Consider the following 15361-nt stretch of genomic DNA (forward strand, 5'->3'; position numbering starts at 1 on the left):
TGCTAATTCCTAGGTTGGTTTCCTCCTGCTTGGTGCTAATTCCAAGAAAGCTTAGGTGTTGATTCCTAGTTTATTTATTTATATTATTATTAAATCAAATTTTGGTGTTGCATCAGTTTCAAATTTTGGTATCAAAGCAAAAATCCAATTGTGTATTCACACAAAATTGTGGGTCAGAAGCATATTCATAACAAAAAAAGAAAAAAGAAAAAAAAGACAACAGCTCACAATCTAACAAGCTACCACCATCAAACCACATAATCCCATCCACCAAAAAATCCGAGTCAAACCCCAAAACAACTTAGGGTCCATCAAATCCTATTCACCCTGTAACAAAAATTAGATCTTCGAAAAGGAGAAGGAAAATCACTGTAGTTGGTCCCAACCTCCACAAATTTTGGACTTAGTGTTGATTGCTAATGAATTGCTTAGATAGTCGCCTAAGGTCCAACATACTAGGGGTGTTATGTAAGCTAGATTTGGAGAAGGCTGATGATAATGTGCATTGGAATTTCTATATATATATATGCTTTGGAAGTGTGGTTTTGGTCCTAGACGGAGGCTGGTTTCTTTCACAGCTCAAAAGGGTTGAGACAGAAAGACCCTTTGTTCCCTCTTTTGTTCACCATCATTATGTAGGTGCTTATCCGGATGCTAGAGAGAGCTAGAAGAGGCAATTACGTTTCAAGATTTTCAGTTGGTGGCTACTAGTCAGTTAGTTATCTCACATCTTCTCTTTGTAGATGATACCTTGTCTTTTTGTGGGGCGGATTCAAAGCAAATTTGGCATTTGAAAGCAATCTTTATTCATATTATTTTTGGGTTGAAAATAAATTTGGGGAAATATGAACTGGTGCCTGTTGGTGATGTGTTGAATGTAGAAGCTTTGTGATGTAGGAGCAAAACCAAAATTATTTTAGGATTTATATTTTCAGATTTTTGTATTTATCTTATAGGAAATTGGATAATTGTATATTTTTATTTGGATAGGGATTAGGGGGCTGTTTAGTAATGTTGTTCTAGTAATGCTATTTGTATTTTTTAGAAATATGTGTGGGTGAAAAAAGTGTGGAAATACGTGTAATATTATTTAAATACTAAAAATTGTTGCTCAAAATACCCTACCAAACTGCCCCTAGATTTGAGATTAGATAGGGATTAGTATTTGAGTTTAGTTAGGATTAGTTTTGGTATATTGTTACCTTTCTCTTTATTTTCCGGTTCTAGCTCTATATAAGAGACTAGTTTATTTTTATTTTGGGAATAGATGTGATTAGTGAAATTTAGATTGGATATTTTCCAATAGTTAGGTTCTGACTCCTAAGAGTTTATCTTGGTGCTAATTCCAAGCGACCTAAGTGTTGATTCTTAGGTTTATCCTTTACTTTTCTATTGTCCTTTTATTTTATTTTTTTTCTATTAATTGTCTTGCATCACTTTGGTTTGAATTTCGAGATGCAAATTAGCTCAGCTACCCATGACATAGCTGGGTCTCCCCATAGGCTCTACATTCAAAGCAAAGGCAGTATGGGATGGCGTGCTAGAGAAGATGGAGATGCGGTTGGCTGGTTGGAAGAGGATGTTTCTTTCTAAAGGGGGCTAACATACGTTAATAAAGAGCACTTTGGGTAGAGGTGTACATGGGTGTGGTTTGTGGAGAAGTATCAGAATGGGTTGGGAGGTTTTTAGCAAAACTATTCAGTTTGAGGTATGGGTGGGGGATAGAGTGAAGTTTTGGATAGATTGGTGGTGTGGGGATTCACCACTCCAATTGACCTTTCTAGTTGTGTTTGGGATTGCTTCCAATAAAGAAGCCTTTGTGGCCTCTTCTCATGAACGATTGGGGATAGAGAAATGGAGAAGCTGGGATTTTCATTTCATTTAGAGACCAAATGATTGGGAGATGGGTGTTGTGGATGAATTTCTTCGTACTTTGGGTTCTAATTTACCTCCAATAGAGAATGGAGATAGTATGAGATGGAAGTTGACGAATAATGGGGTTTTGATATCCGCTCTTTTTACAATAAGTTACGTGGTCTCTTGTCGATTATTTTTTCTTGGAAAGGTATTTGAAGGGTTAAGGCTCCTCGGCGTGTTTCTTTCTTTGTTTGGATTGGAGTTTGGGATAAGATTCTTACAGGCGACAATCTGCAGTGTAGAGGGTTTGATTTTGTTGACTGGTGTATTATGTGGGTGTAATGGGGGAACAGTGGATCATCTACTACTTCATTGTAGAAAGGCTCATCGGTTTGGAGTTTGGTTTTTAGATCTTTTGGGATTTCATAGGTCTTGCCAAGATCGGTTGCAGATACTCTTTTTGGTCGGTGGAATTGGTTTGGAAGGCACTCGTCTAGCATTTGGAATTTAGTTCCGTTGTGCTTAATGTGATGTATTTGGAGGGAGCGAAATTGGCGGACGTTTGAGGATATCGAAAGCTCCGACGACCAGCTGCTTGCTTCTTTTAGTGACTCCCTTTTTGACTAGTCTAGGGCATGGGGACTCACCTTTAATGATTCTTTCCCTATATTCTTTAGTTCTCTCCTTTGTAATTAGTATTTTCTTTGTTTTTATTTTTATTTTTTATTATTCTCTTTCTGTAATCTTTGATCTGCCTTATGCCTTTTTGCATGTGGTAGCTTTTTGAATATACATATTTATTTCTTAAAAAAATAAAAATAAATAAAGAGCACTTTATCCAATCTTCCCACTTATTTATTATCCTTATTTCCTATCCTGATGAGTCTCGCTTGGCATATTGAAAAATTAGGAGATTTTTTGTGGGGAGGAAAGGGAGATGACTTTAAGTATTACCTGGTTCGTTGGAGGAGGGTTTGTGAACCAATTCAAATTGGGGGGCTAGGCATTTGGGATTTGGTTCTATTCAATTAGGATTTACTTTAGAAATGGTCATGGTGGTGCACAATGGAGAGGGATGCTTTGTGGAGAAGGGTAGCGGACATTGAATACGGTAGTATGTGTGGGATTGGTGCTCTAATGCTGTGCAAGGGACGTATGGGGTATGTCTTTGGAAGAATATCAGAAAGGGGTTGATGGAGGAAAAATGGTGAAAAGGAAAGCTACTTTAGAAAGCTAAATTGCTTAGAGAAAAGAAAGAATGAACTTGCTCTTCAAGAGACATTGATATAGGAAAAATTAGGTATTTGTCTAACGTTTAGTTGTGGTGGGTTTAGGGTTAGGAAAGAAAAGAAGAATTAGAGAGAAGTTACAGCTGTTTAGGGGCTGTGTGAACAGTATCCGTGAACAGTAACCTTAGAAAGAAAGAAGAGAAAATAAAGAGAAGAGAGAAGGAGAAAGAAACAACAAAGGCCAATGTGCCTATTGCTTAAAACACTCAATTTTATTAATTAGCTCATTCTATTTTTTTTTAATACATTGAGCGCAATATATATATATATATATATATGGATTCTTACTTTTACTATTAGTAATAGGATTCCTACTAGTATGAAGACTACTAATAAAAAACCTAATATTTACTAACTTGGATTCCAAGTAAATAAACCTAAGATACTTAGAATACCTTAGAAGATTTTAGATTCAACTAAATTACCAAAATACACTTAAGTCGCAAGAATTGCAGAAATTACAAATTTGCCCCTCAATATAAAACTAACTATAATAAAAACACAAATTAAAACCTGTTTTAACCCTAAAAGACTCATACTTAGACCAATAAAAGGGCACGACTTTCACTTCAATTAGACTTCACATGAGGACCCAAAAAAATAATTCTTGAATAGGCGAATTTGCAAAGTAATAGCATATTAATCTTCCATGACTCCATCAGACACACTCTTGGAATAATACCTCATAGGTAGAGATTTCTTGGATTCAAATTCAACTAGTTACAATGAGGGCAGCCTTGCTTATTTATAGATACATAAGCAAGCTGCTGATTGGCTAGAAAGTTAGTTTACAAGAACCTACCATGTGGCTGCCATGTGATTGGCCAAAGCCTAACAAACATCTCTATCTAACTGATAGGCTATTGCACTTATCATTACCAATCTATCAACTAACTTTCTGTTACAAGTGAAAGGAACTATTTATCATACAACATAAGCATTAGTAAACAACTAGCTTTAAAATGAACAATTAACTTTAAAAATGAACTGCATCAAGGGTGACAATTTCCATTGTTTTGTCACTTTTAAGGTGGGGGATTGTTCTTATATTATGTTCTGGTTTGATCCTTGGTGTGGAGAGTCTCCTCTAAAAGATATCTTCCTAGAACTATTAGGTGTTGCTTGCATTAAGGAAGCATCTGTGGCTGAGCTTTTATCTTTTCTTAGGGGATGGTTTCCATTGGAATGTCAATTTTGTTTGACTAGTTCAAGACTGGGAGTTGGAGTTGGTTGCCTAGGATTTGATCTATTCTGGTTTGGTGAGAGGGAATGGAAGGGATTAGATTTGTTGGAAACTTTTCCCCATGGGGGTTTTCATTGTAGGTCCTATTATAAGATTTTATATTCCACTATTCAATCTTCTTTTCCATAGAAGTCTATTTGGAAATCGAAATTGTCAATGAAGCTTAGTTTCTTTCTTTGGACTGCAGCTTTGGGGAGAATCTTAACCACCAATAATTTGTTGAAGCGTTGAGTAGTTGTGATGGATTGGTGTTGTATGTGTAAGAAGGATGGGGAGACTATTGCTCATTTACTTTTACATTGTCATGTAATTAGAGAGTTTGGACTATGGTATTCTCTTTTTTTGGGGCTTATTGGGTTATGCCAAGTGGTGTTGTGGAAATTCTAGCCAATTGGTTGAGCAAGCTTATTAGTCGTAAATTTGTATTGATTTGGAGTATGATCCCTCATTGTGTCATGTGGGGTATATGATGGGAGAGGAATGCTCGTACCTTTGAAGAAAAGGAGAGATCGACCCATGATTTGCATCTGTCTTTCCTCCAGACTTTGCTAGAGTATACAAATGCTTTGGGTATTTTTAGTTTTAATTCTTTGGCTGGTTTTCTTGATAGTTGTACTTTCTATGAACTAAGTTTTTGATGTTCTAGTGGTTCCTTAGTACTCTACCAAGAAAGCTTAGATGTGGATGGTGTTGTGTTCACATGATTAACATGACACCATCCACATCTGTGTTCTAGTGGTTCATAGTTGTACTTTCTATGAACTAAGTTTTCTTGATAGTTGTACTTTCTATGAACTACTTTGTTTCCTTGTATGATTTCTTTATTTTTTAATGTATTTTTATTACTTATTAAAAAAAAAAAAAAAAAACTTCAACCAAATCAAGCCCACGTTGCTAAGCATTCATCATGACCCATAAAAACCTAGGCTTGCCTTGCTAATTATCTTCATTTGTCTTGTCATTGCCCGAGGACACATCGGAAATTGCCTTGGAGCATAGCTAAAATGTTTGCCACTTGTATTATCTTCTCGTGAGAACGCATGGGCCCCACATTCGAGGACACGTGCCTGTAATGGGGGTGGATTGTGAAGGACCAAAGGGAGAAACAATCCTAGAGCCCCAGATCACTTGGGGGAGTACATGGGGATGTGCTTATAAGGAGTGATCTTCGTTCGATGTTTAGAGGCCTTTTCTTCCACTATTGTGTGTGCTTTAGGAGGTCAACAAAACCGCAAGGGTTTAGGACCTAAAATGGACAATATCTATATAGGTGGGGTGTGGTTGTTGTTTCCGTAGATTATTTTTTTATCACTGTACATTTCCTTGGCTTTGTTTCTCTCCTTTTGACCATCTTTCACTCTCTTCGCGCTATTTATGTGAATAGTCTTATTATGGGCTCCTCAAAGCCTTCATAGGAACTCCAAATAATTGGTCCCATAAAAAGTGATGAGGTTCACTTTGATGCATCTTTAGCTTATGTTTTTCTTATTTAAATTACTTTTATTTTTATTGTAATGATAAGGGTAACTTTGGTGCATCTTTCATTTTTCAAGTCATTTTCTAATTTGATTTATTTATTTATTTTTTTTAAGATTTGAGTTCAGATCCTACTTTCTGTTTTTTGGAATTTATAAGCTTGTTTTTAAGTTGGTTTTAATCATATAAGAAACCTTGATATAAATTAGGCACAAGTATGATTAAATATATCGTATTTATCACCTCCTTTTTATGCATAAGATGATAAATATCTTTTTATTTTTACTTTTGCATGTCTTTTGAAGTCATTTATGGTTTCTTAGATACATTAGTCATGCAACCCTTTTTGAATACATAATTTCTTTTTTCTTTTTTACACTAGCACATGCCATGAGAAGGTAACTTCTTGTTATTTCATAGTGTTGGCTTCACCATTTTTCCCTTCTACACGTGCTTTTATATAAGTTATTTCTTATGAGATGTATTGAATGTGCAAGATATGATATATCTTGTTATAAATTTTTTTTAACAATTATGTTTATCATACCACATGGGTGCAATATTTGTGTTCTGATTTTCTCTTCTGGGCTTCATTAGCCTGTTTGTATTTGCTATTCTCATTCATCTTTTGGACTGCAAGAAAGAAGTTTGCACAGCTAACCTATTTAGGTCCTTTCTCATGAAATTACGACGACTTTATGGTAATGTTCTCAAGTGAGATGGTTATAGTTTGCACGAAGCTATATAGGCAGCAAGTCTAATAATATTACAATCATCAAAATCATTTTATATGAATATATTTCATACTATATACTTTGCAGGCTTTATGATCCTCGTGTTCTTGAGCTACAAAAGATGCTGCACAGAGAAGTTTTCTTCCCTTCTGACAGATTCTCAGATCCTGAAACTTTGGAGATATTAGTAAGCCTTGGACTCAGAAAAACTCTTGGTTTTTCTGGTCTGCTTGATTGTGCCAGATCGATTTCTCTATGGCATGATTCTGGGGACTCAGAGACACACTATTATGGAAAGCAGTTGCTTTTCTGCTTAGATTCTCTGGCATTAAAGCTCTCAACTGAGGAAGGGGCAGGAAATGGGGATGGATCAGAGGATACCTTGTTATTGGATGAAAACAGTGTTGTGTCTGGTAGTAATTCTATGGATGTTGATTCTTCCACAAGAGATAAGAACAATTATATAGAGGATTTTGACACTAGTTCAGTTGTAGGCGTCAGGATTGATGATAAACCAGAAGAGGAATTTTGGTCTGAAATGAAATCTATTGCTTGGTGTCCTGTTTCTTCAGAACCACCTCTAAAAGGACTCCCATGGTTAAAATCTGTTAATCAAGTAGCACCCCCAACCATAGTCAGACCTAAAACACAGATGTGGATGGTGTCGTGTTCAATGCATATGCTAGATGGCGAATGCTGCTCATCTTACCTACAGCATAAACTTGGTTGGGTGGATCGCCCAGCCATAGATGTTTTATCCACCCAGTTAATTGAGCTATCAAAGGTCTATGACCAGCTTAAGTTGCATTCTTTTGTGGAACCTGGTTTTGATGCTGCACTGCAAAAAGGGATACCGTCACTTTATTCAAAATTGCAAGAATATATCGGTACTGAGGTTTTCATGGTGCTAAAGTCAGCTTTAAATGGTGTTTCCTGGGTTTGGATTGGGGATGATTTTGTATCCCCAAGTGCACTTGCATTTGATTCGCCTGTGAAATTTTCTCCTTATTTGTATGTTGTTCCATCTGAATTGTCGGAATTTAGAGTTCTGCTTTTGGAATTAGGTGTCAGACTTAGTTTTGATATTTGGGACTATTCTAATGTATTACAGCGCTTGCAGAATGATGTGAAAGGTTTCCCACTGTCCACAGATCAGTTAAGTTTTGTCCATTGTGTCCTTGAAGCTGTTGCAGACTGTTGCTTGGACAACCCATTGTTTGAGGCTTCGGAGACTCCAGTATTAATTCCAGATTCTTCTGGAGTTCTGATGCTTGCACGAGATGTTGTTTACAATGATGCACCATGGATGGAAAGTCATACTCTTGCTGGAAAACATTTTGCACATCCAAGTATCAGCAATGATCTTGCAAACAGGTTGGGGGTACGGTCACTGCGCTGCCTCTCTTTAGTCGATGAAGAAATGACTAAAGATTTGCCATGCATGGACTATTCTAGAATAAATGATCTTATGGTGTTGTACGGGAACAGTGATTTCTTGTTGTTCGACCTTCTTGAGTTGGCAGATTGCTGCAAAGCCACGAAGCTACACCTAATCATTGACAAGAGGGAACATCCTTGCCAGTCTTTGCTGCAGCACAATCTAGGTAACAATACAAGATCTAAAAATTGATATTGGAATGGTTCCCCAATGATTTTTTGGACATATATATAATAATAATTTCTAATTACACACACTCCTGTGAGTTTTGAACCCATGATCTCTCCCTTCACCATTCTTATGGGAGAAGGAAGTTTATGGCTTAAAAAAAGCAGCAGAAATCTTGAGGAAAACATTGGAATATAATTCTGCAGTCATGTTGCAGCTGAGGGAAATCTATTTATTTTATTTAATGTTGTATTCTTAAATTTATGTCTTGGCATTTTTCTTGCCTAACCATAATTTAGAGCATTATTCTGAACATTGTTTGCATTGTGACTTGTACAGGAGAATTTCAAGGGCCTGCTCTAGTGGCCATTTTGGAAGGTGTTAGCTTGAGTAGGGAGGAAGTTTGTAGCCTCCAGCTTCTTCCTCCATGGAAACTACGGGGAGATACTCTTAACTATGGTTTGGGACTGCTTAGCTGTTATTTCGTCTGTGATCTCCTCTCAGTTATTTCTGGTGGGAACTTTTACCTGTTTGATCCTCATGGTCTGGTGCTAGCTCTACCTTCAGCATCAGCTCCTGCAGCAAAAATGTTTTCTCTGATAGGTTTCTTGCTCAACACCATTCATTTATTAGTTATTCGCTACTCCACTTGCTATATTGCTTTTTTCATAGTTGACCCAGCTACGTTGCTTACTGTATTGCTTTTTTCATAGTTGACCCAACGCTAATGTTGCCTTAATCCCAAATATTTCTCACTTTGTTATTAATTATAATGTTGAGGTAGTACTTAGAGTAGTATATGGTGTGTTAGAATATAATTAAATGATTACATGATTAAATTCATCATTTTCTAATAGCTTAAGCTTTTAGGACAATTGGTAATTTAACATGATATTGGAGTTGCGAAAATTGGTAATTTAACATGATATTGGTGCAGGAGATCCTAAGTACGATCCTTGTCTTTACCTTACCTTCTATTTAAATTGTTAAAAATCTTATGTATTGGGCCCCGTTTATTAAGGGAGAGTTTAGGCTCACATGTGAGAGGGAATGTTAGAGTTATGGTTAAATATTAAATTTACCATTTTCTAACAGTTTAAACTTTTGGAAAAATAGGTTATTTATCAGTGTAAATTACCGATTGTCTCAAAATTTAATCATTTAATTTGGGAAATTCAAAATTGGTTCCAATTGTTGATGTGCTCAATATGCATGAATCAGTGGAGATGTTGGGTTGTAGGCAGTCTTCACTTCGTTTGTTTCGATAAAATAGTTTTTAATTTGGGTTTTTATTTTATTAGTTATGGTCAGTTTTATATTTAGGGGCAAATCAGTAATTTCTGCAATTCCTGTGAATTAAGGGTATTTTGGTAATTTAGTTGAGCCTAGAATCTTCTAAGGTATTCTAAGTATCTTAGGTTTATTTACTTTGGGTCCAAGTTAGTATTTATTAGGTTTTATTAGTAGTCCTAATACTAGTAGGAATCCTATATAGTATACTACTAGTACAAGTAAGGGTTTTTACATATATTGTACTCAATGTGTTTAAAGAAAATAGAATGAGTTGATTAATAAAATTGAGTGTTTTGAGCAATAGGCTGTTTCTTTCTCCTTCTCTCTTTTCTTTCTTTCTTTCTACGGTAACTGTTTACGGTTACTGTTCACACAGCCCCTAAACAGCCCTATCCTCTCTCTAATTCTTCTTCTTTCCTAACCCTAAACCCACCCCAACTAAATGTAGACAAATTCCTAATTTTTCTAGCATTAGTATGGATCCATGGATCTATGTCCTTTGAAATTTTTGGGTCTTCTATTGGGTGCTACCTTTAATGAGAAGACAATTTGGAATCTTGTTTTGGAGAAGATGGAGCGGGGATTAGCTGGATAGAAGAGGTTGTCAACACCAAAACCCACATCCAGCCAGCACCATTATCAACACAAACACAACAGAATATTTTCAAACCCACAACACATTGACCCTAGGGCCATCCACTAAATATCATAAGCCAAAAAAAAAAAAAAAAAATTGTGCCCACCATAATCCAAAATCCAATTCACAGTACCTATCATGCCATTTACACAAGTTTCCACGTTCAGCTCCCCTTTTTTTTTTTTTTTAAATTGTGCCCACCATAATCCAAAATCCAATTCACAGTACCTATCATGCCATTTACACAAGTTTCCACGTTCAGCTCCCCAAAAAAAAAAAAAAAATCCACCTCATCAAGCCATCATGTCTACAACTCAAAGGAAATTTATAGAGATACCAAAATTCAAAGATGGAGATCCTTTTTCATGGCTTTTTTAGGTTTACGAATTCTTCGCATTTAACAACACCCCATCACATGATATGGTTTCCATTGCCTCTTATTATATGGAAGGAGAGGCACATGATTGGTTTCAAACCTTAGAGGAAGAAAGATTATGCACTGATTGGGTGTGGTTCATATGCGCCCTTCAAGATCGATTTCGAATACCAATCAAGGAAGTACCAATGGAGGCTCCTATTGAAAAATCATTCGAAACTTTTGTCCAACCCGTTCAAGAATCAAATATTCAAGAACCAACAATTTAAGAGTCGGTGATCAAAGAACCATCAATAATTCAAGAAAGTAATACATTGGGGGGAGCACTTGCCACAAAATTTGCATTTGAAGATCAAAGGATTAATGAAGTGGAAAAGATAGATCAAAGGGATCTTCTTGTGATTTCGAATAAGCCTTGTCTAATTTCGCAAATTGAATTTTTCATTCCCGGTCAACTCAAGGATATGAAGATCAAGGTTATTCTGTTCACAAAAATGCTTAAAGAATTAGTGCAAATATCTATGGTCCAAATTCTTATCCTTTAACTATTTAAAGTTCAAGGTCGAGTATTCTTTAATCAATATGAGCAAACATCAATTTTTATATCTTGGAATCTTGAGGACAAGATTCATTTGAAGGGGAAGGGAATGTTATGACTTGAGATAATGTGTTGGATAAATTTTTATTTGCATTAGAAGAATTTAAATTTAGGCTTGGTGATAGATCTTTATCTAGATAAGGTAGTAGTAGATTAGTATTGTTATTTTCTTGTATTTAAATTGATCCCTATGTTTTAGGATAGTTTTAGTTCCTATGTTTTAGAAATTGTTGATGAGATTATCTCATCTTTGGCTATTTATGTATGTTGAATGCATTAATGAGAATTAAGCAGAAAATTAACCCAAAAATGTCTATTTCTTCTCTCAAGTTCAGGATGCTAGTCACCTCAAATTGACTAATCTATCTTTCAATTATCTTGGTTCACAAGAAGGAATTACAGAGAGACTTTCTTTGGAGTGGTATTGATGCTCCAAAAGTACCTCTGGTGAAATGGTCTAAGGTTTGTAAGCTGATGCAGAATGGCGGGTTAGACATTAGGTTTTTGAGAAGATTTAAATTTGCCTTGCTAGGCAAATGATTGTGGGGATATGGAACAGATAGAGATGCCCTTTGGAGGAGGGTCATTGAAGCGAAATATGGGAATGATTGGAGTGGTTGGTGTACAAAACCGGTGGCAAGGGCCTATGGTGTTAGTGTGTGGAAATCCGTTAGAAGTGGTTGACATTTTCTAAATTTCTTCGATATGATGTGGGTGATGGTACTAGTGTATAGGGGCTTGATTCAGAGGGTAGTGGAATAAGAATAGATATTGTGGAAGTGTTGCAACCATTTTAGCTCACTAGCAGTGTGTGTCATCACTCTGTATTCTTTTGTGGCACTTGACCCAATGACTATTTTGTTTCATACTTTTCCATGTCACAAGATTTCCTCCTAAACACAAAAAAAGAAAAAAGAAAGAAAAATAAGAGAAGATCTTCTCCCATAAAGATGCAATACCTGTGGTGGATCTTCTATCGGAAGGTCATCCTACCTAGTTTGCACTGGTTATGCATTCCACCTTGAGATGACCATTCTTTTTAAATAGTGTGCCCCAACATGGAGCTTTCTTAAGTTATCTACCAATTGGAATGGTAGCATTCTAGTGTGAGTCTTGGGGCTTCTAGGAACTAACTCATCCTACTCACAGTATAAGAGATATCTGGTTTAGGGCCTAAAAATAATTGAGCTTCCCAACCAATCAATGGTATTGACTAGGGTCTGAAAATAGGTCTCCATCTGTCAAGAGTTTCATGTTTGGATCTATAGGAGTATCAATAGGTTAAGAACTTAGCAGTCCAGTGTACATATTTCCTCTAAGATAAATGGATGCCTTATATGGACCTAAGATTTCAATTCCCAAGAAATATTGAAGTTTATCAAGATCTTTGGTGTGAAAATGTTGTTGCAAGAATAGTTTCAACACGTTGATGCCTTCAAAATCATCTCCAATAATCACTATATCATCCAAATAGGCAAAAAGTTTGTATTCGGGATCAGTCTATATGTGGATTATTGAATGATATGTCTGACAATGATGGAAACCAAAATCTAATTCAATTTTAAAAAAAATTCCCCAATTATGGTCTGGGTGATCACTTGAGACCACATATTGACCAAAACTGAAAAACGAACCATAGAGATACAATCTTTCATCCACCTCCAATTCTCCACAAAACCCAGCCTTTCCATTGGGTAAAACAAAGAGTCCCATTTCACATGATCATAAGCCTTCTCTATATCAAGCTTGCACCTCACCTGGAATTTTACAGTTCCATAGAGCTTTTCATGAAGGGGAGTTGGAGCATGTGTATTCTTTCTTTGACCTTATTTATTCCAAGCTGCACAGGGGAGGGGGGATAGGATGATCTGAGGATTGACTAGGAGTGGTATATCTGATGTCCACTCCTATTCTAGGTTGCACGGAAACGCCATTTTTGGTGTCGTGTCGGACAATTTTTTTTTTTTTTTTTTTGGCTTCTCCGACACGGCTCCGACACGGCGCCAATGCAGCTCCGATGCGTCCGACACGCTAGCAGTAAAAAAAAAAAATCACAGATTCCACCCTCTCTCTGACCTCTGACCTCTGCCCGCTGCCGCTGCCCTTTGTCCCTCGCCGGAGCTAGATCGGGCCGATCGGCGAACTCCATAGACGTCGACGCTGTGCCGGCGTGCCCTGTCCCTTCTGATCGGCGAGCTCCTCCTCCTTCCTTCTTCTTCTTCTTCGTTTTCTTTTTCTTCGCAGACCCAGATGCCTTCTGCCTTCTTCTGTTCATTTTAACTTTTATAATACTTTTTTTATATTTCCTCTTTGTTTTGTGTCTTCTGCCAACCCACGTGAAAGTCATTTCCCAACTTTCAATTTCAAATTTCAACTTTTGAGCACCATATGTCAATGCCATGATGTCATTAAGATGCCATTGGTCCAAAAGAAAATAATTTATATTATTATTTTGACTATTATTTTTAGTATTATTATTAGTATTTGAATGTAGCTTATTTAAACTTTTGGTTTGTACTCTAAATTATTGTACTAATTTAGGTGTTAATTTATTTATTTGTAGTTGTTACATAATTTAAATTCTAAACATAAATGTATTTTATGTCTAAAAATATTAAAAAATATGCCTAAATATAAAATTTAATTAATTATTTAACCGCCGTGTCTCCGCCGTGTCGTGTCCTTATTTTTCAAAAATTTTCATATCCCCGTATCCGTGTCCGTGTCCATGTCGTGTACGTGTCTGTGCAACATAGCTCCTATTATAACTTTATTTGTGAAACCCTCACTATTTCTTTCCCTTGTAAAAAGCATTTGGCGTGTTAAGGCCTCTAAGAGGGTATCTTTCTCTTTGTGGACAGCAGTATGGGGTCGGATTGTTACAATCGTTAATCTTGTTAAGAGGGGTTTTCCCCTAGTTAATTGGTGCTATATGTGTCAGTGTTTCGGGGAAATGGTGGAACATCTTTGGCTTCATTGTGAGTTTGCTTATGCATTGTGGGGTGAAGTGTTTTTGATGTTTGGGATTCAATGGGTGATGCTAGTGATGTAGGATAAATTAGGGGGGTTAGTAAAGAAGAAGAATTAGAGAGAAATTAGGGCTGTTCAGGGGCTGTGTAAACAGTACTCGTGAAAAGTAACTTTAGAAAAAGAAGATGAAGAAAAAGAAAGAGAAGAGAGAAGGAGAAAGAACCAACAAAGGCTAACGTGCTTGTTGCTCAAAACATTCAACTCATTCTACTACCTTGAATACATTGAGCACAATATATATAAAAACTCTTACTTGTACTAGTAGTAATAGCATTGCTACTAGTATTATTAGGACTACTAGTTTGACTAATAAAATAAAACCTAATAAATACTAACTTGGACCCAAAGTAAATAGCCTAAGATACTTAGAATACCCTAGAAGATCCTAGACTCAATTAAATTACCAAAATACCATTAATTTGCAGGAATTACATAAATTACTGATTTGACCCTGAATATAAAATTGACCATAACTAATAAAAGTGTGGTTGTTTCGTTCCATGTACTAACTACATCAAGCAGGAGACTTTGAAGGTACTGGTGTAGGTATAGGGACATACAGAGACATGATTTGAAGTCGGGGAATATATGAATTAAACCTGTAATCCATGAAGGAACTAGGTCTAGAGAAATTTGTGATAGAATGACAGAAAAGAGGTTAAGAGAGATGACATGAGAGTCCTGCGTGGTTTGGCCACACTACCTACATCCATAGAACAAGAGCTCAAAGAGCTACATATTCTTCATTCACTTAGATGGTGATACATTACAATAGAACCCATTTTTATAATGGGAATTACATACACAATAATCACTAGCATGAATTTTTATTTAATTGCTTGAATCTCACAATTATCTCTAGAAATCAATTTCATGATTTATTCCAATCCCATGATTTTCTACAATAAGCCAATGCCTTGATTTTGGTCTTCAATAATATGGAAAGTATATACTTTCCTACGTATGTCTAAGATTGAACAAAGGTAACATCAACACTGGTAAAATAATGTTGCAAGACAAGAGAGTAGTTATGATGCCCTACTTATCTCCTCTCTCTTTTTCCAATTCCGACGGATATAGCATACCGTATTGAACAACTTTAACAAAATTCTCTTTGGGGTGGTTTGGGAGATGATTCTAAACATCACTTGGTGAATTGGTTCAAGGTAAGCTCTCCTATCCAGTCTGGGGGTCTAGCAATTCAAAATTTGAGATACTTTAA

The 15361-nt window shown here is 36.2% G+C and overlaps 1 protein-coding gene across 1 annotated transcript in view; it reads left to right on the forward strand.

Annotated features, from left to right (window-relative positions):
• Positions 1–15361, forward strand: part of LOC112034549 (uncharacterized) — a 62943-nt gene that overhangs the window by 24552 nt on the left and 23030 nt on the right. Inside the window, exons 4-5 of the mRNA XM_024067362.2 lie at positions 6687–8203; positions 8545–8808. Coding sequence (XP_023923130.1) covers positions 6687–8203; positions 8545–8808 — 1781 coding nt within the window. The remainder of the gene's footprint in view (positions 1–6686; positions 8204–8544; positions 8809–15361) is intronic.

Source organism: Quercus suber, unplaced genomic scaffold (genome assembly GCF_002906115.3).
Source record: "Quercus suber isolate HL8 unplaced genomic scaffold, Cork oak 2.0 scaffold_136, whole genome shotgun sequence".
Classification (NCBI taxonomy): domain Eukaryota; kingdom Viridiplantae; phylum Streptophyta; class Magnoliopsida; order Fagales; family Fagaceae; genus Quercus; species Quercus suber.